This window comes from Martes martes, assembly GCF_963455335.1.
Source record: "Martes martes genome assembly, chromosome: 1".
NCBI classification, from domain to species: domain Eukaryota; kingdom Metazoa; phylum Chordata; class Mammalia; order Carnivora; family Mustelidae; genus Martes; species Martes martes.
In genome coordinates, this window is record NC_137888.1 from 24,744,054 (window position 1) to 24,768,157 (window position 24,104).

At 34.8% G+C, this 24,104-nt stretch overlaps 1 protein-coding gene across 1 annotated transcript in view; it reads left to right on the forward strand.

Annotated features, from left to right (window-relative positions):
- Window positions 1–2,822: 2,822 nt before the first annotated feature.
- The window catches only part of TMPRSS15 (transmembrane serine protease 15), a gene marked incomplete at both ends in the record, with an annotated part of 114,529 nt that continues 93,247 nt past the window's right edge, over window positions 2,823–24,104 (forward strand). The window contains 6 exons of the mRNA XM_080822906.1: window positions 2,823–2,967; window positions 5,768–5,898; window positions 6,173–6,240; window positions 14,102–14,253; window positions 16,935–16,979; window positions 18,459–18,494. Of these exons, the coding sequence (XP_080679032.1) occupies window positions 2,823–2,967; window positions 5,768–5,898; window positions 6,173–6,240; window positions 14,102–14,253; window positions 16,935–16,979; window positions 18,459–18,494 (577 nt within the window). The remainder of the gene's footprint in view (window positions 2,968–5,767; window positions 5,899–6,172; window positions 6,241–14,101; window positions 14,254–16,934; window positions 16,980–18,458; window positions 18,495–24,104) is intronic.

Here is a 24,104-nt window from a genome sequence, read left to right on the forward strand (position 1 = left end):
TCTATTAAGATGGCGGGGAGGGGTTTTCTGTAATTTCTACATTTCTGTAGTAGGAAATTCTATGCATAAAGTTCCAAAAATTTAATGAGCATTTAATAAAGAATAAAATATCACAAGAACTTCAGTCACATGCTTCCCTTTTCTATATATGTAAAATGGCAAAATGCAGAATAGCATTAACTCATACGTCCTAATCATCTAGCTCTGTCATTAGTGGTTCACTAATTTATTTCAAAATTTTAAGAGAACTAGCACAATACAAATATAGTTGAAGCCCCCTGGGTTGGTATACCATTCCAGCACTATCCTCCCCACTTCCTGCTTAAAAGTTACTACTCCTTAGTTGGAATAACTTGGAGAATTTTCCTCACTGTCTCACACAATCCCCAGCAGGATTATGTTCCTGGGCCCATGGGGATAAATGGCTTGGTTATACATAAAAGCCTTTATTGGCTTTATTTTTCCCCCTTTTTATTTCCCAGCTCCTCTCATGGACTTTCCTTAGGCGGCCCCCCAAATAAATTTAAGAAATCCATACAAAATCTTTCCCTCAATTCTGTTCTGTTGTTGCCAAAATAAAACAACCATAGTTGAAAGAAAGAAGGAAAAAAAAAAAAGAAAGAAAGAAAACCTCTTCTAGTATGTGTCTTGATTCTTACTTTGTTTTTGATAACCTTTGTTTCAAGAAAAAAGGGTGTTGTTGGGGTGCCTGGGTGGCTCAGTCTGTTAAGCATCAGGTCATGATCTCAGGGTCCTGGGATTGAGCCCCAGGTCAGGCTCCTTGCTCAATGGGGAGTCTGGCTTGTCCCTCTGCCCCTCCCCCTACTCATTCTCTTTCAAATAACTCTGTGATGAGCTTTATTATCTGGTAAGGCAAGTTCTATTTTATTTTACTAATTTTTTTAAATTTTAAGACATGTGATTTGTTCTTTTTCACATTGACCTGTTTGTCTTATTTTAGTCTATCCTTCGGAAATTATTGTCTCTTTTAAAGAAAGCTATTTGCTCACTCATTTTAAGTATGATTACTGAAAGCATATAATTTGAGGAGAATGTGTAATATGAATGCTGATTTCATTTCTGAACCTAAGTATATAATTTTTGGTTTTCAATCTCATACTTAATGTATTTTTACTCTGTGCTTAGAGTAGAGCGTGTGAACTCATTGTGCTCACTTCTCCTTCCCTTCTATAATAAAGTCCAAAGAAATATAACTAAGTTCTACTTCATTTTCTGAAAAGCAATTTCATCTGCATCAGCCGTAATACAGAAAACAGCAATTTTACTTCCAATTTCTTGGCTTCCCCAATTCATGGGTCACTCTTCAGTCTCCAACTTTAATGAAGGGTCTGGCCTATTATTAGAATCATCTCCTAGAATATAAGTAAAATGAACCTGTCCCAACACCGTCAGTAGTATCTCTCACTCCATGAGGATTTTAAAGGATGGAACAATATAATTGGTATTAATTCAGTTAAATAAAAAATAAAAGTGTATTCCATGAAATGCACTTAATTTTCATATCCTAGTTTTTATCAGCAAGGATTTCAGAGTACAACATATAATTCTCTTTTTTCAAGAAGAAAGAAAAGTGGAAATGGCTAATGCTTATTGCAGCCTATTATAATATGCCACAATTTCAGTGTATTAAAGCCCTCTGATCAAGACCTTCCTTATCTCTGGCCAATTTCACTTACCAGGACAAAAGCCAAACTGGTTTACTTCAGAATAGGTTTGGTTTTACCTATTAATGTTCAATTCTAGAGTCATTGCTTACTCAAAACATGGAAGTTCCCATCCCATGATAAACTGTTCTTTAATTATTAGAAAACAGTCTTGGTTTTCCCATAAAGTATAGGTTTACCATTGACCTGTTCTCTAACCTATTCTCTTATTACAATTAGCATGTTTAAAAAGATAAGGTTCAGAACAAGTGAGCAATGTCTTCCCCACCCAGAATACTTTCTTAAAATAGAAACAATTTTTTTTTCTGCTCTCTCAGCAGCTACTCCCATTCACTGGTCACCCTATAAGGCCATAAAGAGTAGACATGTGATGCCTTGTTAAAGTAGACTTTCCTTTAAGATAAATCAATACTACCTAACATTGCATGACTTCACATGGGTATTATGAAGATTACAAAATCTGTGATTATTTCAGTAGGGAATGCATATATGTGTATACAAATAAACATATATCCACACACACACACAGAGAGAGGAAGAGGGATGGAGGAAGGGAAGGAGGAGGAAGGTGGGGGAGAGGGAGAGCGAGATCTATAAATACATATGTTGGGCTTAATACATACCTGTACATAAAAGTTATTTTTAGAATGTCTACACCTACCTAGAACAGGAGAAATGCCTTAATAATGACCTGAGTCAGAGGGTAGAAGGTTGATCTGTTAGAGAGTCTTTTCAAATATCAAGTACATCTGCCTAATGACTAATTTGTTGGCCATGAATTTCACATTTTTCTTACTAGTTCTCAAAATGATAGTGTCATTTTTGTTTACAACATGTATTTAATTTCATTCACCTCAACAAATGGTTCGGGTGATTAACATTTATAACTCCGGACATATCTTTACTCATTAATATCTTCTTAAAGATTAACCACCCTTTTTAAACTATTTAACGTATAGAGACGTAATGTTGCTGAAAAGACATACACAGTTCATTTATGTTGATTAGTAACACTAAGGTAGACTCATGTGGTCGCTTTATAAATCCTAGACAACTTAAGAGGTTTTGAGCTCTGGTTGGCTGAAGGCTCTATATTCTTTTCCAGTTCTTAGATTAGCATACTTTCGAAAGCCAAAAATGGTGTCAAAAAGAAATAAACCTTCAAGGCACCTGTCTCTCAGCACCTATGAAGTCCTGTTCGCAGCTCTCTTTGTCTTATTGGTAGTCGTCTGTGCTGGATTATTTGCAGTGTCCTGGCTGGCAATCAAGGACTCGGAAAGAGGTAAGTCCCTTGGCTTTGGTTGCTGAAGCAGTTCCCAGATGAATGTGCCCATTTTAATCTCAGTTCTCCCGCCAATATGTTTTATTCATCGCTATACTTCCATGACAGGATATCTATGTTCCATTCAGATACTTTCAGTAGTTCACTTCATAAAATATTGGAAAATTAGCTCATGTATAATTTGAAATTTAATTCATAATTCAAGCATGAGACTAAGCTTTTAAAATGAAAAGTGTTAAGTTTTTAACTTGAACATATAACAAAGTAGATTTCACAGCCCCTGGATTCCTTCTGATACGATTTAAATCATAAACATATTAAAATATTGTTGACTGGTCAAGTCAATAAATAGGCAAGTTTAAAGAAAATACATTGCTTATTTCTAGAGAACAATATTTTCATGTTCTTATTAGTCCAACGATTTGAATTGCAACAATATAAGGGAGCTTGGATGTAATTGTAGACTTAGAAAGACCTCAAGATGCCTGAATAGCAATTTGTAATGAATAGAAATAGGAAAAAGTAACTATTATTTAGAGTTAAATTATCTATACCAGGAGATTTTCAATGATCTTCAAATATATTCTTTTCTTACAACAAACTTATGAGTTAGTTGTTATAGTTACCCTCCTTTTATTTATTTGTTTGTTTGTTTGTTTTTAAAGATTTATTTATTTATTTCAGAGAGAAAGAGAGAAGGATAAAGAGAGCACAAGTGGGAAGGGCAAAGGAAGAGGGAGAGAGAGAATCCCAGACAGACTCCGTTTCCTGATGAGCCCTGAGCCCTACTTCAGGCTCAATCTCATGACCATGAGATCATGACATGAGCCAAAACCAAGAGTTGGACACCTAACCAACTATACCACTCAGGTGCCCCATAGTTAGCCTCATTTTAGAGGTGAGGAATCAGAGGCTAATTTAAGTAACTTCTTAAATGTGATCAGTACTTAATAGTTTTATAAAATAATTCCAATATAATCTCATTTAAATACTATAGCTATCTACAAGGGATGTATTTTAGGAGAAAGAAGATTTGGGGTATTTTATGCAGAGATTCACTTAGATTTTTAGAACAGCGGCTGCTTTGGTTTTACTTAAATGCTGTAAATAACCAGAAGGATATGTAATCATTTTAAAGTCCATTAGAATCTTTAATGCTCAATGAAGGTACAAAAGCTATTTTATAAGTTAAATTAAAATAAATATTTATAAATGTTAACATGATTTAATAATGAACTACTAAATACAAAAAGAGTTGAGTTAAATCTGTAATAGAGCTCCAGAAGACATAAGTCATGCTACCTTCCATACACTGTGTTACTTTTTATTGATAATCATTTTAGACTTACAAAAAGGTTGCAAAAATTGTAGAGTTCTTACGTAAACTTTTCCTAGCTTCCCCTAATGTCGTATGTTATATATCCATAGTACAGTTGGCACAACCAAGAAACTAACATTGGTATAGTATTATTAACAGAACCACACATTTTAATCACGTTTTACCAGTTTTCCTACTAATGCTCTTTACCTGTTCAGGATCCAAAGCGGATTCCTACGCAGGATTTAGTTATCCTGTTCCCTCAGCCTCCTCCAATGCAGGACAGTTCTTCAGTCTTTCCTTGTCTTTCACATTTAAACATGCAAATCTAAATGTAATTTTGAGTACTTAAGAACAAATAAAATGACATAAATGATAATAGTTAATTGATTATGCAATGATAGCTGTTTAGACTGAATGCCAGTTTATTGCTTAAAATATTATTTCTAATGTTCCTCCCGGACTGGGAAGTTTGGCATCAATATATGACAGATCCTGGGTTCTAAATTGTGTCAATCCTATATCCAAATTCCAAACCTGTCACTGACTAACTTTATCACCTTGGGAAATTTTCATAGCGAATCTTAGTTCCAATTTCCCCACCTGGGAAAAGAAAAAATAACATCTTCTCCTATTACAATGTGAGAATTATGTATCACTCTTAATACATTTGCAAAGGATTTCATCATTGTGTCTCAGTTGAAGAGTCTCATTTTAAATTTAAATATATATCAAAAAAGATATTCTGATAAAGGGATTACGTGAGACTTGATGGCACAATTTATCACCCACATTTATATTCAATTTGTTACCTTTTCCCGTACATTTTCTTATATTGAGTTAATACACTTTCTGCGACATTCTCAGTAACTTCTCCAATAACAATGGTCACTGTCTAACGGCAAAATGTCGTACATGCCAACTTTATCATTATTAGAATAAAAGAAGTAATTTCAAGTCTACGTTTCAAAGTAACACACACACTGAAACCTTCACAGCAATCCATTGTAGAAAACCAACAGTGTCCCTGGATGCTAGATGTTCAAGAAGTATCTGAAAGCAACTACAGAACTTTTAAAACTTTTAATGGTCCATTTCTCACCATGAATCCCTGAATCAGTTCCCAAAATTGGTGAATGTTTATCCCTTATCTTCCAACAGGAATCTCAGTAGTTAAACACACACACACACACACACACACACACACACTTGGAAGCTTAGACTGTGGGGTAGATTTCAAAGAAAGAAAAACAAATTAGTAGGATAAAGAAGATTATTTTTAATTCTATAAAACAACCAATATAACCACACACACACAAATGCACCTAATAATGGAACATGAAGTCTGTAAAGAACAAGCAGGAACTACCACATCAACGCATGAAGCAAGAACATTACTTCTGAGTATTAGCTGGAATGTGCATCTTCTCTCTTATTCATAACTCACATTCCTAGTGTTTTATTTCTTATTAATTCATGTAGATGCAGTGTTTGGAGAAAGTCACAAAACCAGAGGGACCTTGAAAATAACATCTGGAGCAACATACAATCCTAATTTACAAGACAAACTCTCAGCGGATTTCAAAATTCTTGCTTTTGACCTTCAGCAAATGGTAGGAGACTGTCTTTTTCCAGCTGATTTAAAATTTCAAAACATAGTTTCACGAACTACTTGCCAGAAGATATGTAGATCCATTTTCTTACTTTGAGAAAATTAGTAAATAAATGTAACATACCCAGGGAGCTTAAATGTTTGAGTTCCATCCCCACCGAAAAGGAAAAATGTCTGTAATCCAATTCTAATCAGAACAGAAAGATCAGTTTGTTTGAAGTGTTTAACAAAAGTTTGTCTTAAATATAATATGCTTTTTTAAAACATTTTTTTAGATGGATGAGATCTTTCAATCAAGTAATCTGAAAAATGAATATAAAAACTCAAGAATTTTACAATTTGAGTAAGTATAGCTCAAAAATTTTCTATTGATAAAAAGAACACAATCGTAAAATAGGGACATTTTGCTAATATTTACTAATATTTGCTAGAGAGTCTTATAGTTAGAAGAAAAGGGAACATTTAAAATTTTCAACATTTTCCTGAGGATTTTGTGAGAAAAGTGGCACGGCATAAACTTTCATATTAGTAGCAAATAATTACTCTGGGTAATTTATCTTATGTTAACTTGTTCCTCTCTCCTGAGTAAAACCTTGCAGAGACCCATGGAAGGGACTGAGGTTGAATGTATGCAAATGACGATAGAGTTTGATGTGCTCTGAACATGTGGAAGACATTCACTCATTACATTCCATTTACACTGTAAGTCATAGGAGAGAGAAGGAGATTTTAAATGATGTCATCTAGCCCTTGCTTCCCTGCTTCAGGCTGGAATGCCCACAGCCTTGGTTGGAAATTCATTGTCATCCAACAAAAGAAAGAGATTCATACAGTTTAGAATGGATTCTCTCATACAAGGATATCTGATAAGAATTAGTAATCCATTTTTTCAACATTGCTGTGAGCACCACTGTTACTGGTTTTTTTTATTTGTTTCTAACTTCAGTTGCTAGAAGATTATTTCTGATTTCCAACCATGTCTATTTCTTTGGCTCTCACCCACTGATCCTCGTTGTAGTTCTTAATTTTTTGCAGAATAAATGAATTTCTACCTTTGTATGCTGCATCAGTTCTTCTTCCTGTACCAGAAAGGGTATCCCTTTCTCCTCTCCTTGGGTAGTCTTGTCTCCTGCCTCTCAGACTGTGTCTTGCATCTTTCACAAAGCCTTCCACCACCTGCCTTTCCAACCTAAGGGACTCTTGAATTCATAACACTCCTGTGCTTCCAGAGAGCTAGTTTAGATTTTTCTAATTAAAATTCTATTCTAATGAAAGTTAATGCCCTTGTAAACGTATATTTATTTTTATATCTGTAGGACAAGTTAAAGAAAACATGTAGCACCTAACATAGTACTCAGTATGTCAACAACAGGTATCAAGGGAAAGGTTTATTTATTTTCTAGAACTTTATATAAAGAGCACATATACTGCAATAGACATTAACTAGGCTCTGGAAATACAGATATCAAAGACATATTCTTTACTCCGAGGGAGTTCGTATTCTAACAAGAGAGACAAATTGACAATTATATTATGGTATGACAATTGTTACTTTATATGTTGGTACAAGACACTGAGTAAGCAGATTGGGGACAAACCTTACTGGGGCTAGAGTGTCAGGTAAGAATCCCTGCAGGAGGTGACCTGGACTGGTTCTTAATGGCTTCTAAAGGATGGGTTGTAAACGTGCATGCAATGCATAGAAAGGGAGAAGCGTATTAATTATATTTCTGGCTGTCCATGAGTGTCCACCAAGATGTTGCGACATCAGGAGGGTGTGCAATGGAAAGTCCAGGAGCCTGAGGTTTAACCTTTTCTCAAATGGAAGCCATAGGTCATTGGATAAATGCAAGGAGTCTAACTACGCAGAAAGACTAATCTCCTACCTCAGATCACAGACAACTGAGTCAGACCGCCTGGCGACAAACGTAGTGGATAACCATTCTTGACAAGAGTACCGACGTTAATGAAAGAATCCTTTCTTCTTAGTGGCCAAATAGGGGAAGGAAGTTCAAGTCAAAGTCAGAGATCATGCTTAGAAAAACAGTGACAAGTCAAATGAGGATTATTTCATGAGCAGAAGAAAACTCAGGGCCTCACCATTTCTTGTCACAAAACTAATTCTATTGGTGGAGTCACAATGAAAACACCAAGAACAGAAAGATGATAAATCTCTCTCTCTCACTCTCTCTCTCTTTCTTTCTTTCCTTTTTTTCTTCTTTCTCACCTATTTGTCTACCTACAACTCATCATTCTTTAATCTCATTGCATATTCATGACATCTTGGTTCCCGTGGCCAGACAGCCCTACACCCCCGACTGCCTTCATTCCTACCTATTGTACAGAGGCTTCTACTCTTGTTTTCCGGGGCTTATTATCTCTGAAAATCTCTTTCATTGGCTCAATATCAGTACTGGAAGGAGACATGTGGACTCTTAGGAAAGATTTTTGTTTGTATACTTGCTTGTTTTTGTTTATTTTGTTGTTGTTTTTTGTCATTCTCAAAGGGGTATTTTTAACATGTTTATTCAATACTCCGTGAGGATAAAAATGCTCATACAAGATTTTTTTTTTTTTTTTTTTTTGCCACTTTAAGCAATTTGTCTATTTTGGAGTGTGTGGATCCAATTTCCCTTTTCCAGTTTTGTAGAGGATTGAGTGTGGAGCTCTGCATTAAAGCATTAATTCAGATTTCTCAAAGGTTTTTGCATTTCCAAAGAAGAGGTATCCCAGGTACTTGCCTCTCCTTATATCAGGCTCTGCCCAGTGACATACATACAAAGCCTGGAGTCTATTGCAGAATTTATTAGGATAGTTTTGCTAATGGAATTCTTCCTATCCACATGTTTACAACAAGCTGGATAACTTTATTTTCACTAGATTGGGAAAAATTGCTGAATATAGAATTTTATATACAGTCTTGGTGGGTTATCAAAACCCCAGCATTTTCTCTGATGTTTAATAAGAACTCTTTTATTTCTCTAGATGGTAAAAATCACTATATTGGAAACTATAAATTATTCGGGCTGAGGAATTATTTCTTTATCCTCCTTTATAGCTACCTAGAAAAGCAATGTAGTATCTAAACCTTGGTATATATTTTATAATGATTTACAAATAATTCACTTTGTCATTGTAGAGATACTCACACCCAGATGTAGCTAAACTATTTTTAAATCAGAAGTGAGTTTTTTAACTCCTTTGCATTGCATGCAAAGGAATTTCATGAAAATATCTGTAAGATAAATTATAAGTGTCAGCTCTCTGGGAGACTGAGAAGAGAAGGATAGGAAAAGAAATTCAGAAGCAAGAAAGAAAGCAACAAGCAAACAATTAGGTTTAGTTAAATAATCATTTATAAAATGACATATTCAGAATAAAGTGGCAGACTCCTAATTAGCTTTATGAATTTTTTTTTAAGATTTTATTTATTTATTTGACAGACAGAGATCACAAGCAGGCAGAGAGGCAGGCAGAGAGAGAGGAAGGGAAGCAGGCTCCCTGCTGAACAGGGAGCCCAATGAGGGGCTGGATCCCAGGACCCTGGGATCCTGACCTGAGCCGAAGGCAGAGGTTTTAACCCACAGAGCCACCCAGGCACCCCTTTACAAATTATTTTAAACTCCAGTTGATAAAATCAGGCAACAGAAATAAGTAAGTTCTCAACTAACTACCACATGAACTATGAAAAATATATAAAAAATCCTTTAAAATACCTATTTTCCTTTTGGTTAGTGATTTCAATTCAACTCACCCTATATTCATGGGTATATGGTCAAATTAGAGCAGTCAGAAAACTAAACTGAGTCATCAAGGTATCCTTTCTTCCTTTTAAAAACATTACTGTATGGTGTCTAACATAACATAATGAAAAAACACTCTAAAAAGTTAAAAATTAAAAATTAAAAAAAATTAAAAATAAAACAAAAAAATAAAAATAAAAACATTACTTGATGTCAGTTCCCAGATTGTGTGTTAAATTGTGCTTGTGCATGTGCGTGTGTGAGTGTGTGTGTGTGTGTGTGTGTGGCCACTCTCGTGAGTTTGCTCTCTCCTCTGGGAACACTATGTTATGCTGCTTTGTGGAAAGTGTTTTGGGCATTTAGCCCAAATGCTTAGGCATTTAGCAGTTGATTCTTTTAATAAAATGCTCTTTACCCTTTGTGGCAATATGTGACTTATTTTGCCCTTTGAGCACAGATGAATCACAAAGTTAGGAAAAAAGACTTTTGTTTACTCAGCAACTCTAGAGGTTATCAATATCATTAAGAAAATAAGAGATAAGAAACATTTTGATTTATTGCACACAGGCTTTCTGCACAATGATAGAATTTATCTGCTTTAAGAAAAAAGAAAACAGATATTACACTGAAATAAGTACTTTGAAATGAAAATAGCCATTCTTAGGTGGTGGTGGTTGTTTTCCTAAAAGAAGAATTCTTATTTACTTTAATAAACAAAATCAATCTCACAGCAGTGATCAGGATCAGTATCCAACTAATCAAATAACAGCTTTCGAGTTCTCATTAGGTAAAACACAAATATTTATTATGATTTTCCTGATTTCTACATATTTGTCTCTTATCTCAACCTTTACAGTGAATGAGGAAATAAATTCAAAAAAATAAAACTGTATGTGATAATACGTTAACTAACTGGAATTAAAATAAAAACAACAAAAAAAGAAGTCATTTGTAAAAATAAATAAACAAAGCTGTATGTGGATATAGAATATGAAACTCTTGTCCTTCCAAAGTGTAAATAATTGACCGCACTGTATAATTTGCAAGCAAAAAGATCCATCTTTCATACAAAATGTTTTGTGCCAGAGAATGAACTAGTCTTGTTACTTTCAATTCAGCGAAGGAAAATTCCAGACTTGTACTTTCTCTATCAAAGATGCCTTAGCTCTTTACTCCCTAACTCTAACAAAATAAAGGCAAGTGTTCAGTCAAATTAAACATGAGGAAATTACATAAAGAAATAACTGAGGGGCACCTGGGTGCCTCAGTCAGTTAAGTGGCCAACTCTATTTCAGCTCAGGTCATGATCCCAGGATCTGGGATGGAGCCTCTGTAGGGCTGGGCACACGTTGGGGAATCTCTTAAGGGTTTCTCTGTCTCTCCCACTGTGCCTACCCCTGCTTGTACACTCATACTCTCTCTCAAATAAATAAGTAAATCTTTAAAAAAAGAAAAAGAGAGAGAGAGAAAGAACTGAGATTTTATCAGAATTTAAACTATCTGCTGTGTAACCAAGGGTAGAATTAAAATGTAGTTATGAAGATAGAGAAATTTATTTAATCTTGGTCCATAGTGGATTTAACTATTTGGGGGCAAAGGGCGGTTAAGGAGACATAATTAAAAGAAGAGGGAGGAGGAGAAAAGGGGAAAGACAGGGTGAGAGGGAACTAGGACAGGGGGAAGAGTGTCAGAGAGGAGAAGGGAGAGAGGCAGAGGGAGAAAGAGAGGAAAAGAAAAGAGATTTTATCTCAAAATTATGGAAAGAAAAAATATCTATCCCTTTTTCCCCCAAACCTCAACTAGCTATTTTCCCTATCTATTTTGGATATAAAAATCTGGTACCATTGCAAGATAAAAACCTGGACGTGCATCTAAGTAAATGTATTGTATTGTCTTTCCTCTTGACAGATAGTTCCAATGGTGTTGGTAGTGGCAGTGTTGGTGGTATGGAAATAGGAACTATGTAGAAATGCATCTGGGGAAATGGAGGCTCTGTATTTCATTCCTATCACTTACAGTAATAAGTGTAGAACTCTGGGCAAAGTAACCTACGTTAGTCTGAGTCTCAATCTCCTTATTGCTAAAATAACATTGTTGGCCAATATCAGGTGCAAAAAATAGAGTGATCTTCCTTTCCTGGAGCTTCTCTTTAAATAAATATGGAATAAAGCCTGGAAGTTGTATGACACTTAGGATTTTTAAAACTGCAATTGACAGGATTTTTAAAACTGCAATTCAGTGGGTTAAGCCGCTGCCTTCGGCTCAGGTCATGATCTCAGGGTCCTGGGATCGAGTCCTGCATCGGGCTCTCTGCTCAGCAGGGAGCCTGCTTCCCTCTCTCTCTCTCTCTGCCTGCCTCTCTGCCTCCTTGTGATCTCTCTCTGTCAAATAAATAAAATATTAAAAAAAAAAAACAACAAAAAACTGCAATTGACAGAACACATGACTAAAAATGCCACAGCCAGCAAATGCTTATCATCTGACATCACAAGAAAACTGAAAGTTTCAGCAGAGGTTAATTCAATGGTACAATGACAACCATATAATCAAGAATTTAGTTCCTTCTTTCACTATGCCATCTTTAGCTTGTCAATCATAGTTTGTCTCATGGCCCCAAGGTGGAAATGGCAGTTCCAGCAATCATATATAAATACAATAATGTTCAACAAAGAAGAAGAGTATTCTACTACGAGCCTTCCCCAGTTAGATAGGGACAAACTTTCCCGAAGTTTCGCATCAGTGTCGCCTCAGATTCCACTCAAGTTTCAGTTATATACCCATGAATAAAACCGTCATTGGCATAAGGAATTGTTGGAGAAATCACCTTTCCTGAGAAAATAAAGGGTTATTCTCAAATAAAATTAGGGATGAGCCAGCATGGAAAAATTAGTGAAAGTGGAAAAGTAGATTAAAAAATAGTGTGTGACAACATGTATCATTATCAAAGTAATGATACATACAAAGCAAGTGGTTCCGTGTATGTATGGGTAAATTTGGGGAACCCTGAACTAAACCATTACTAAGGAACCTTCTCATTTATAAGATTTGGTTACTATGATTTAAGCAAAGTCCAACATTCTAACTTTTTACCCTAATCTATTTAATAAAGGTGAAATGTGAAGTTATTATATCAGAGTAAGCCGGTTCATTTCAGAAAAGAAAAACCAGCTATGTAGAAAGGAATCACTTCTGCTAAACTATGAACCTGGATAGTAGCATAGACTTAAAGGAGGACTATCACACCTAGAGGTGATGCCAATCTACTATGATCTTCAAGGAATTTTCTGATCCTATATATAGTTCTAGTGAAAAAAATATATATTCTACACTCTACCAAGGTAGTGGTATGGACAAATAGATAAAGAGGGTTTTTAGAATTGATGAAGTCCTTGAAGAACCTCATTAACTTACAGACACCACAAGGATATGAGTGTAACTGCCCAAATTTCAGAATCAGCAAACATACAATCCACAATTTCACTGTCCCTAGTCTTCCTCTTTAGGATCCGAGTATGCTCTGAGTGCCACCACCCCCCACCCCCAGCTTTCTGAAGGGCATACAATGAAGATCAGGATTAGAATTTGTTTCCTAAGTGTTTTATCCTAAAAGAATACCATAAGCCAAGCATATGTGTGGGCAGGAGAACAAAAGTCTTTCAAGTAGCCCTTTTGGGCCAAAAATTTGTTCATTTTTATGATTCTTTAAACTATAAACAAATCCCCAATGAAGAAAACTTTTTAAATGTATGTTTCAAAACAGGGAGCAAATAAAAAGGAATATGATTTGGGCCATATAATTGAATTCTAATGTTCTAGTCAGAAATAACGTAGGCAAAATAATCCCAGCTTTTGACCATGAGACTGACTGAATAGACCCCAAATCCCAAGTGTATGTGTCTTCTTTCTTTCTATCCCTTGAAATATTTTGATATTTTATATTAAGAACAAAGAAGAAAGGGTAGATATAGATTTGTTGCTCTAAGCTTGCTATCAGACCTTTATATATATATGTAAACATATATATAGGAAACTTCTCTGAAATCAGTAAAACTCTTTTAGATTTCTCCTTACTTAAAAATCACCTGTGAAAAATTACAGATCTGCACTTTTCTTTCCTTAAAACAGTAAATTAAGAGTAAACATCATGATACCATGTGATTGTGTTTTATTTGACACAGATAACCCTGGGAATAACATGGCCTGAGGATTAGGGTTCTAATGCAGAAAACTCAAGATTCCAATTCTGGATATGTCTGTGTTCTTAGAGAAACATTTAGTCTTTCAATTTCTTTTTCTTCCACCTATAAAATAAAGATAATATTTGACATAACCTACCAAGTTTTACTACAAAGGTGTAATAAGGTGAGAACTATAGAGATTTTCAGACACCTTACACGAATTAAGCACAAATCATTTGATGAAAGCTGACTTTTCCCTCTTATATCATCTTTTGCTTTGCAGAAATGGCAGCATTATAGTTATATTTGACCTTTTCTTTGCCCAGTGGGTGTCAGATGAGAATGTAAAAGAAGAACTGATTCAAGGCATTGAAGCAAATAAATCCAGCCAACTGGTCACTTTCCATATTGATTTGAACAGCATAGATATCACAGGTATCTGTGAACACTATTTGATTTCTTTGAATCATTAAGCTATGAAATTAAAATTCTAGCTATATACTAGGGAAGCAGTGGGATCGTCCTTGACTTTAGGAACATGTCTTATTGCCTGAGGTAGCACATTTACATGAGAAATGTGAAATACGGAGAAACCATATTTGAAGGAAAATATCAGTCAGGAAAAGTTTGTAAAATATCAAAAAAGATCGTGAAAATATTGGCATACATACATGTTTGTGGGTCTCATCACATTCTTGGTGTTTGTCAAGCATACCCTGACTTTGCAGGAACCATCCAACAGTTTGTGAATAGTCATTACTTTCTGATAGAGTCATGGGCATTATTAAATTACAAAGTCAAATGTCAAGTCCACTCTCTAATTAAGAACTTAAAAAAAGGATAGGGAAAAATAGAGAGGTCAACGAGTTTGATTCATCCCAGATACTTATTAATAAAAAGTAAAACTTCATTTTTAAAATAAGTAATTTTAAAATAAGAATCAATCAAAGGGCAAGAGAGGCATCAAAAATAATAGCAGAACAATAACGTCTATCAATGCTTAGGTTGTTCTAAATTTTCCATTCTACTTGTCCTCTATTCAATTCAGTTCAACATTTACATTATGTCTTCATTTTGGTTGAGAACAATACTACTGATTTGCCAGGCCCATCATTCCTTATCTGTAAACCTTGGAGTCCAGTATGTTTTGGAATTAGAAATTGTTGGGCTTTAGAAAATGAATCAATATATAAATATCCACATCAAATGGAATAAAGACAAACTTTTAAGCAGTTTTGGCTTTAAATATTTTATTTTTTTATTATCATTTACTTATTTTTTTTACTACAGAATGAGATCAGTCAGTATAGGTTTGTCTCTAAAGCAAATGTATAAAAACCATGCTGACGTTTTTTTATTTGTTTTTGATTTTGTGATAGTAGATCTGAAGCTGCAGACCTCTGGTTGCTTTTCCTTACAGTATTGGTTCATCAAGCACAGTTTTCTCTTTCATTGAGCCTCCTGTTTTATCCTGTTCCACCTGTGTAATGAGAGGGCAACCAATGCTCTTAAGAGCCTCCTCTAGTGATGACTTGGTTCCCTCTGGCACAACTGCTGGAGTGAAGACTGTTTGGGATCTTTGATTCAGATAAGCTAAAAGCTACTACTCTAAGTTAGAATAGGTGCTTTACTTATGACACGTTTAACCCTTATGCTAATTGTATTACATGGTGTCTTTACTGCCACCCCCCATTTTAGAGATGAGAAGACCAAAGCACAGATAACATTGATAAATAGCCTTACATCATACAGTTATTTAGAGTTTGATCTAAGATTCTGACCCAGGTGGTCTAACCCCAATGTCTGTGCTCTTATCCATTACACTCGTTTGTTTACAATGGTTTTATCTCTTTATGGCCTGGATCCATACTTTCTCAATAGTCATTTTCTTCCAGAAACTTGGTTTCTTACTATCTTTAGTTGAATATGCATCAGTTTCTAGAGGTCTTTAATGGCAAATGAATTAACAGATATGCTGAAACTTATTTTCATGACTCCCTACAGTTGGGCTCTTTGGGAGTGGTCTTAAAAAATATTTATTTACTCAATAAAAGCATATCCTCGAGTTAACTTAGAATAAAAACCATGGGTGCAGTAAACCACATCACAACATCAACTCAAGAATATGCTCCACACATTGAAGTTACATTTAATTTGTTGAACTATGTTAGGACATATTCATAAACATGATACCAAGCTTAATTTTAGATATATAAGTTTAATATTTACTTGTCAAGTGTGACTTTTTAAATTTATTACATTTAAAATTGGATGACATGTTCATGAATACCATGGATTTTTGTATAGCTTACAGCCAAATCAGAATAAAAAAGTAAAATATGAAAATCTTTATGAAAAAATCTTATAAATGTTATTTTGTTATCTTTTTCATCAATAATCTACCATATATTATTTATGAAGCTTCTATAGATCTTGTAGGGACAAGACAATGCAGAAATTAAGAAATACTGAAACAAACAACCTAGTTAGTAGAAGAGGCTATAACTCTTCACATACTTATCATAAATACAGTTTTGAATAAAAACAAACTGACTAGATGAGGGTTTTTCATAAGGTATGATTTGGTTTCCTTTATATCTTTCATAGTTGTCATTATATCTTTAAAACTATTAAACATTTTAAAGGAAAACAGCTAGTTTTTACCTTTTATGTGAAAAACCATCTTCATGATTAAAAAGGACTCGGTTCTCAGTAGCTATTATTATGTGCAATATTATTTTGATATCTTCCATATATTTCAGTGCAAAACCATTGATTCTAAGTTTAACATGATGTGGTGTGCAATGTTATAGTACATGTCTTAAATATAAATTATCCTATGTAACTATGATGAATAGGTAGGTATCTTTCTTAAATGAGCAAAAGAAAGCAAATTTCTTGCATAGGTAAATTTTATTGAGAGAACATAGAGATTCTGGAAATCATCAAATGTATTGCAATCAAATAATGATAGAAACATCCAGCATGAGTTAGGATAAAATGGGAACTCTAGAAGAACAGATGCCCTTTGAATTATATTAAAACTGCACTAACTGTTTTGTAATATTTTTATATTATAATACCAAACTTGAAATCAACTTTTTACTTTATTCCAGCATCTTTGGGGAATTTCTCTACAGTAAGTCCTGCAACAACTTCAGGTCAGTACTTATGGCATTTTAAAAAATATAACTTGGTGATCATCAAACTGCATGACATTATAAAAGGATTTTTTTATAGCCCTGGCAGAGACATTTATTCTTCATATTAAAATATAAGAAGTTTATATTTGGTTAAGAACAATGTAATTCATAATCTTGCAGATTTTATAATGCCTAGTTACACATGCCAAAGACATACATTTCCAATTTCAATATTCCTTTCATATTTTAAACTCTATATACAGTTGTATACATGTATGGTGTATGTAAGCTTATATATGTGTGTATGTGTGAGTGTGTAGCATCCTAAAATGTGGCTCAAATCCTGAAGCTTTGGAGATGAATCCATAATATTTCTAAGGTCACTAGGAATAAAGAAAGAAAAAACATTTAAAAGATAATCAAATGATGACTTCAGAACGTACTGTGTTCTTGAGAAAGGAGAATCCAAAGCTCAATGTTAACTTTGTTCTGTTCCAGCATTTCCTTATCCCATCTTTCTAACTACAATTGGTTATTATTGCTCATGAAACTTAGAACTTCCCTTTGTCTGACCAAGATCACACCACTATCAAAAGAGTTTGCTTTGGGAAATTATCAAAAATTTTCAAATTATCCTAATCTATCTCCAAGTGTAAAATTATTATGTTGTAGAAAAATAATTTAAAGTCAGGAACCCTAAACATCAATCCAGGCTCTGCCAACTACCAGAAACACTGGGCACATCTTTTTATTCCTCTGAAAATCTGCTTCCCATAAAATGCAAATAATAAAATTTTTCCAAATATTTCAGACCCATTCTAAATATCAAACTTATATATAAATGCTTTCTAAAAATATAGATTGTTATAATACTATAAAGATATTACTTTTGGTACTATCTAGTATCATGAGCAATTTTATAATATTGGAAAGATCTACATTTTTTTAAAGTATCTACTTGGGCCAGGTACTACATTTTACCACCATTGCCTCATTTAATTCTCAGAATGATGCTGTAGAGATGTAATATTTTTTCCACTTAAAAAGAAATAAGTAAAAAGCAGTGTGCCCTGAGTCACACAGCTATTAGGTGTCAAACTTGGGAATTAAAAGCAATTCCCCTGGCATCCGAAACTCATGGTCTGAGCATATCCCAACCTTCTATTTCAAATAACATCAGATTAACCTAGAACATTTAAGTCCAAAGCCATTGAGAAATTAATGAATCTTTGTGTTTAGTTATTCATAATTGAATAACATGATCTTCTTTACTTAGAAAATAAAAGATGACTTAAAATCTGAAAACCTCTGCTCTACAATTCTAAAAATCAATGAAAACATAAAAGATTTATTCTGACATATCCTTAAACTAATAGATAATCATAATTCACAGTAACTATAAAAACTCTCAGGTTAAGTATTAAACAGAGAAAATATATATTGAAGTTCTAATAATCAGTTTAAAAAGGTAATAGTTGTCTTTATTTATTTTCACAGGCAAGCTAACAACCCACAGTCCTCTGTCAACTCCAGGTCAGTATTAATAATTTTATTTATACCTTTTAAAAAGTTTTCACTTATGTTTTATTTTAGGCTCTTAAGAATTCTCTGCTAACACAGCAGTTAATATTACTCCTATTTTATGGATAAGAAAATTGGAGCATAAAAGTTTGCAGCTTAAGCCTAAGATTTCACCAAAAGTGATCCTAAGTATTTAAGGCTAATGCCCGGATTAGCTGACCTCACTCCAGGCCTCTGTTAGAACCCTGGTTATTATCTGTTGCTAAGAATGCCACCAGTGGATCAAAATGTTTGCCAGAAGAGATGTAGGTTTCATCAGATGTGAAGGTTTTTTTTTTTTTTCCTTTGATTGTTCTGTCTGCATACAAGGTAGAAAAGCTTGCTGTCTCAACACAATATGCCTTGCTAACCCAGCACCAAAATAACGTTGAATTCACTCAAGCAACAAGTTCTCATTAAGTGGCTACTTTGTGCTAACTTCAGACATATCTTTGATGTGTCAGTTTCTCTGGATTCCTAGTAGTCGTTTACTGAGCTTTTGTCTATCTGCTTGTCAACTAAATCGCCTTTTCTGGTCCTAACTTAGTCTTCATGTTGAATAACCTGGGTGTGTTCCTTACTTCTTCAGATAAACTCCACAAAGGTAATATTGTATAGATCTTCAGCTCCTAAATTAACACTGCCATTTTTATGTTATTAGAATCCTTACGAAATGTTACATGTGTACAAGTTTTACATTTATAAAGCTATAAATGCCCTTCTATGTAAGACAATAATTCTTGAATAAATGGTTGGCCTGGTGTTTGAAAAATAAAGGGATGTGTAAATCATTAATCAAAATCCTTTATCCTCCAATCCATCACACCGCCAAATCCAGAGACTGTTAAGGTAGGAAAAGGCTGCTTGGAGTTGTGTTTGGGTGTTATCTCATATAGCAATCCAGCATCCTAAAAAATAAAACTGTTCTTGATCCCAGAGTCTCCTCTCCAATGTGGAAAATTACTTAACAGCGTTTAAAACCACCTTACAACATACTTCAAAAAAAAAAGTTTTGAGGATTGATAATGGCTAATTCCCTCAGTCTAAAAATAAGCTGAAAAAATAATTGGAGCATATTTTGAGAAGTATCTTTCTCAAACTTTGAAAGTCAACAACCAATATCCAAATTAGTGTCTGTTTTCAATTGTCTATTGATTCATTGAGTGATGCACACAAACCACAGTACTGAAGACATCTCAGGTGTATACAGTGTCCTAAGAGAAATACATGGAATGATTGGTCGGGGGTTGAGGGGGGCAGGGAGGGACAGGAATCAGTGTTAAAGCAAGAAAATCTTAGTTTCTTAAACACTTACTTAAAAAGTAAGTGTTCCTCCCTTTCTATCCTGAGATGAACTTGTCAATAATGGAAGAAGTGGCTGAACTTTATGCCAGTTTCCTCTGGCCAAAGGAGATGTTGAATGGGGGTCAAAGAGCATGAGAGTGTTAGTTCACCCATACTTTGCTCTCATGGGAGGTGAAGCAAAAATCTCCTTTCCTATACGTGAGCTACAGGGATGGGATCAGTCCAGAGTCAGCCCTATTCACACTGTAAGCATTTGATATGTAAATTGAAAACCAAAACACAACATTCAGTTCTCCATCATCGAAAAGGCATAGGTAAATCCATCGTTAACTAATTCCACCGATTACTTTGATTACTTTATATGTGGTGTTTGGCAAGCTATTTCCTCTTTTTTAACTTTAGATTAAATTATAGATCTTAGGGGCGCCTGGGTGGCTCAGTGGGTTAAAGCCTCTGCCTTCGGCTCAGGTCGTGATCCCGGAATCCTGGAATCGAGCCCCGCATTGGGCTCTCTGCTCAGCAGGGAGCCTGCTTCCTCCTCTCTCTCTCTCTCTCTGCCTCCTATCTGCCTACTTGTGATCTCTGTCAAATAAATAAATAAAATCTTTAAAAAAAAATTAAAGATCTTAGGGAATGATCATGAGAATTAAAAGAGAGATAATAGAGAATTAAAAGAGAGAGAATAGTACTGTCTGAATTTGTGACTGGCACACCAAGTTAGATTCCTTTTTCCTTCTCCCTTCTGACTTAGGGGGGAAAAAAGCATTTGGATGCTTTTTTTTTTTTTTTTTTTTTTTTAAGAAATATTTAAAGTCAATCAGAGAAAGACAATCATCATATGATCTCTCTGATATGAGGAATTTGAGAGGCAGGGCCGGAGGTCGTGGGGGTAGGGAGGGAAAAAATGAAACAAGATTGGATCAGGAGGAAGACAACCATAAGAGACTTTTAATCTCACTAAACAAACTGAGGGTTGTTGCGGGATCAGGAGGAGGGATAGGTTGGCTGGGTTATGGATATTGGGGAGGGTATGTGCTATGGTGAGTGCTATGAAATGTGTAAGCCTGATGATTACAGGTACAAACCTGTACCCCTAGGGCAAATAATACATGTTAATTTAACAAAAAGAAATATTTAAAAAATAGGACTAGGGTTAAAACAAGATAATTGTATTTGGTAATGCTTACTTAAATCCAATCATTCATTTGACCAAAAACACTCCATTTATTGGAGACTATTGAATTACCTTAATCAAACCTCGAAGAATTATAAGGTAAGGAAGCAGCAACATCTCATACTTCCTCTTACTGGATCCATGAGTCCCCAGTCATCCTTCCCACTTTCCCTCTCCTACAGCGAGATACTATAGATTTATAGAGGGGAACAAGGCAATTAAACTTGAAAACCACAGTTTCCAAGCAGTAATTTATTATGAATATGCCTTTCAGGGATGTTAAGTTTATTTTCATCTATATGCCTGGAAGACAGAGTTAGAGAAAAATCAACAAATGCACACATCATATACCTGGCATTAGTACTATTATAAATTCTGCCAAAGAGAATTTTTGTATGATAGCAGGTACAAAGTCCATGAGGATTATGTTCTATTGTTCAACTGCCTTTGTTGCCAATTACTGTAAAGTTTTATTAACCCGTTTGGAACACTAGAGGAGGGAGATGGGAACTGGGGTTGAATTACACTGATTGATTTCTTGGCTGCTACAGAGTGCCAAGAGGGGCTGTTTTGGGCAATCATTCAAATGCTTGAAGGACTTCTAGAATATAGCTTGTTCCAGTCTTTTGTTGCTTCCTATATAGGCAGTGATTGCAGAAAAACAAAAGTTTCACTATTGTGGGCTTTCTCGATTTCATACAAAATGCAATCTTGCTCCAATATTACTATGTGGGGGGGCTTGGGGATTGAAGAAAAAGAATCGGCTGATTGAGTGAAGAACATGAAATTGCCAAGAGAAGCTAAGGTAGAATTATACTCTTCAGCTGAATTGCCCAAGGACTAAGACACAAGGACTTGATCCAACACCAAATGTAACTTTATTTTTCTTTCTCTCCTTTGGAGAGAACAGCATGTATATTGCTAAGCACACTCCTCTACTTGAAAACATCCCTGTGCATGTGGCTTCCAAACTGTTCAAGTATCTTTCCACTGTAATTGCATTTGGATTGACCAGCCAACTAAAAAAAGATGAAATTAGTTATATCAAAGTTGATAAGAATTTCTGTAAGACGATATTTATTTTTCCAATACAGTGTAGAGAAATTAACTTCGTCTCTAAAGGCTAGTATTTGTGGGTTGAGACTCCATGTTCATTGCTAAGTATGTTATAAGGATTTGTGGCTGAATGTATCTCAAACAGTTTTGTCCACCCAGCATTCTATTTCCCATTTGAATAATAGGAAAAATAAAAATGTAAGATTTCCAAAACATGATTTGCAAGTTATTATCTTGTAGGTAATGCTCTTTGTAACTGGTCTGGAAGGAAAAAAAAAATGATAGATTTCTGTCTTTTTATCCTCTCCAATGCCTCGCACAGGTCCTGCACAAAGTAAACACAGGAGCTTCCTCACCACAAATCACTGAAAATTGTTGTGACTTTGGGTCATTCTGGAGCAATCACATTGAGTTTATACTGAATCATTTATGGTACAAATATAATTGGACAATTAAAACCTTGCATTTGCAGAATCCCAAATAATAGTAACTTCCTGATAGGTTTTCACAAAATGCCAAAGAATTAATTTCCCAAAGATAAAATACCAGATAGATAGAAAAATACATGCACAAACCCCCCAACTCTAGATAATGTAATTAATATTCAGGCAATTTGTTCAGCTTCTGATAAACAAAATCAATTATTATGTTGTCTGTGTACATTTCTTTAAATACAATTACTTAACAGCTTTCCTAGAAATTCTCTATTGAGAATTCTTAGACTTCTTAGACTTCTTAGAGAAGGAGAGATACCAGAGCAAGAATTAAGGAATGAAATGGCAAAGAAAATAATATACAAGTTGAAGAACTCTAACTTTAAGAATGGAAGGCCATTGTTAAAAACCAGCATCTGGCTAGTTTCTGTAACAAGTAATGTTTCAATGAATGGTTTTGTTGGAAATTGTCATCATATATTATGTAAGATGAAAGGAAGACAGAAGACAAGGTAAAAACACAATCTGATAAAATCCCCAGATGTACTGAGCTAACGTAACAATTATATTTTCCATATTGGTTTCAATATGAAAAACTCCTCTTTCTTCATGGACTAAGGCAGCTGAAAACTGTTTGGGAAACAGAGTCTGGAAAAATAGAGTACAACCCAAAGTGGAATACCTCATATTTCCACCTTTGTTTCAAAATACTTCCAATTAGAGTCATTTTCTAATCATTTTCTAATCCCACCAGGGGTTCCTCTTACAATTACCATCATGATTAATTACCATGAATAATTCAACTAAATTTAACTCCCAAAGTGTAGGTATCATTCTTAGCATCCCCCTTTCCACTCTCTTTAGTCAGGGGCACATCTAGTCACTAAAACTCATCTATTCTACTCGTAAAATAGCAATTGAGTCCATGCCCCATCTCCTCTACTAGTGTGAAGTTCCAACCCTTATCCACTAATAAGAGCCAGTCAGAGTTCCAATCATTACCACTTTCACTTTGACCATAAAAACAACTCCTTAGCTTGTCTCCTTATTCTACATGATTTTCCATTTGGTCCCAGAGTTGCCTTAACAAAACATGGACTGATCATACCACACACAGATAAAAACTTTCAATGCCATCACCTACAGAAAAAATATTTCTCACATTTTACAAAAATAAAAAAAGTCTCCTACACTTGAAACCAAACTGCCTTCCTGCCATGGTCTTCACAAACATCCTACCTTCCAGATAGGTTACACTCATCTGTTCTCTGTACATTGTTGTGGTCTTGTCACATCACCATGTATGCATTGCATACATCTCTCTTCCTGGTACATTTCTAACCATCCTTCAAAACCCAGTATGAAGACATTTTCAATTTCTGCCTCAGAAGAAGACTCCTCGACTAATCCTTGGTGTTCCCATAGCACTTTTTTATACGTCTTTTAAAAAAATACTTAATGAACCAGACTTTCACTAAACTCCAAGCTTCATGAGGATAGAAGCTCTGTTATTCACCCTTTTATCTCCATTCCTCAAAAATGTTTGACACAAGTAAATGGATAATAAACACTTGTGGAGTGAATGAATGATCATTATTGAGATCAAAAGATCCC